General features: G+C 48.0%; 1 protein-coding gene across 1 annotated transcript in view; it reads right to left on the bottom strand.

The window, feature by feature from the left end:
• Positions 1-266: 266 nt before the first annotated feature.
• Positions 267-1,283, bottom strand: part of MPL (myeloproliferative leukemia virus oncogene) — a 15,676-nt gene continuing 14,659 nt past the window's right edge. Inside the window, exons 11-12 of the mRNA XM_006886545.1 lie at positions 726-813; positions 267-521 (exon numbers count right to left, since the gene is read on the bottom strand). Of these exons, the coding sequence (XP_006886607.1) occupies positions 267-521; positions 726-813 (343 nt within the window). The remainder of the gene's footprint in view (positions 522-725; positions 814-1,283) is intronic.

Below are 1,283 nucleotides of genomic sequence, written 5' to 3'. Positions count from 1 at the left end.
TCCCAGAAGCCTGATGAAGGGTCTCTAGGAGTTGTAATCAACTTGACAACAGTGGATATGGTTTGGTTTTTTTTTGTTGGATATTTTATTGGAGTTGTGTCAGCAGTAGTATAGTCATATCTGAATTATGAAGTCCAACTATGAGGGTAGACAGAGAGGCAAGGAGCAGGAATTGGAGGTGCTTGTATTTGGAAATGGAGTAGGGAAATTGACTAGAGGTCTGGAGAATTTGGATCTGTCCAGGGTACTGAGGATGAGGGTTGCTCTTAGGGCTGCTGCCAACAGCTTAGTGGTAAGTAGGAATGGTTGGCAATGTGGGTGGTACAGCAGGACCCTGGTTCAGCCATGGTTGGGGGCACAGACAAGGGCATGGTTCCAAGACAAGAAGGCTGCAGCCCTCGGTAGTCCATCTGGACCTGGGAGGAACAAATGGGTATGGGAGTCCTCTCTGAAGACTTGGGTAGAATTTCAAGGATGCTGGGCTCCACTTCTTCATAAGCATCTGTGACTTCGGTCTTGGGCTGGGTGAAATGAGAAGAAAGGAGTCTGTATTAGAGTGGGTCCTGTGAGAAAGCAGGCTAGATTATGTAGAAAGGAGAGTTTGGCTAGGGGTAGGTTCTGGGAGTGACATCCTGCTGGGCAAAGGCTTTGGAAAAGATGTGCTAGGGGCCAAGGCAGGGCTTGAGGTGAGGGCAGGAGTGGAAGCAGGAGAAGAGCGCACTCACTGAACTCAGGGCTGCGGTCTCTCTAAGGTACTGGCCTAGGACCCTGTGTAGATCTGGAAGTGAGGGCCACAGGGCATGCCTCAGGCTCCTTGAGGAGAAGAAAGAGAAGACTGAATCATGAGAGGAAGTTGTGAGGGATGGATAGCCCTGGACACACTTAGGCAAGGGAGTAGACTTGAAGGATAAAGCATAGTCAAAGCACTTAAGTAAGATAAAGAAGCAGTAGGTGAAAAGCAAATCTCCAGTAGGAAATGGGAGACAGGACAGGGAAGGTGACAGAAAGGTGGTGTGGGAGTTTCTCAAATGTTCCTGTTTCAGGACTTTTGCACTTTCTGTTCCCTCTGCCTGAAATAATCAACTTACGTTTCTGCTTTAATGGTGGCATGATGCTGGTGTGTTCCATGTTGGGCTGCTAACGAAAAAGTTGATGATTCAAATCTACCAGTCACTGTGAAGATGGGCAGGCCTCTCTTGCTATGACTGACAGCCTCAGAAACCCCATAAAAGGTTGCCAGAGTCAGAACCAAACTGATGGGAATGGGCATTTTTCTTGGAATA

This window comes from Elephantulus edwardii, unplaced genomic scaffold (assembly GCF_000299155.1).
Source record: "Elephantulus edwardii isolate Elephantulus edwardi_28Jun2011 unplaced genomic scaffold, EleEdw1.0 scaffold00049, whole genome shotgun sequence".
Lineage (NCBI taxonomy): Eukaryota > Metazoa > Chordata > Mammalia > Macroscelidea > Macroscelididae > Elephantulus > Elephantulus edwardii.
The sequence above is the reverse complement of the archived record's forward strand: the minus strand, read 5'-3'. Positions and strand labels throughout refer to the sequence as shown.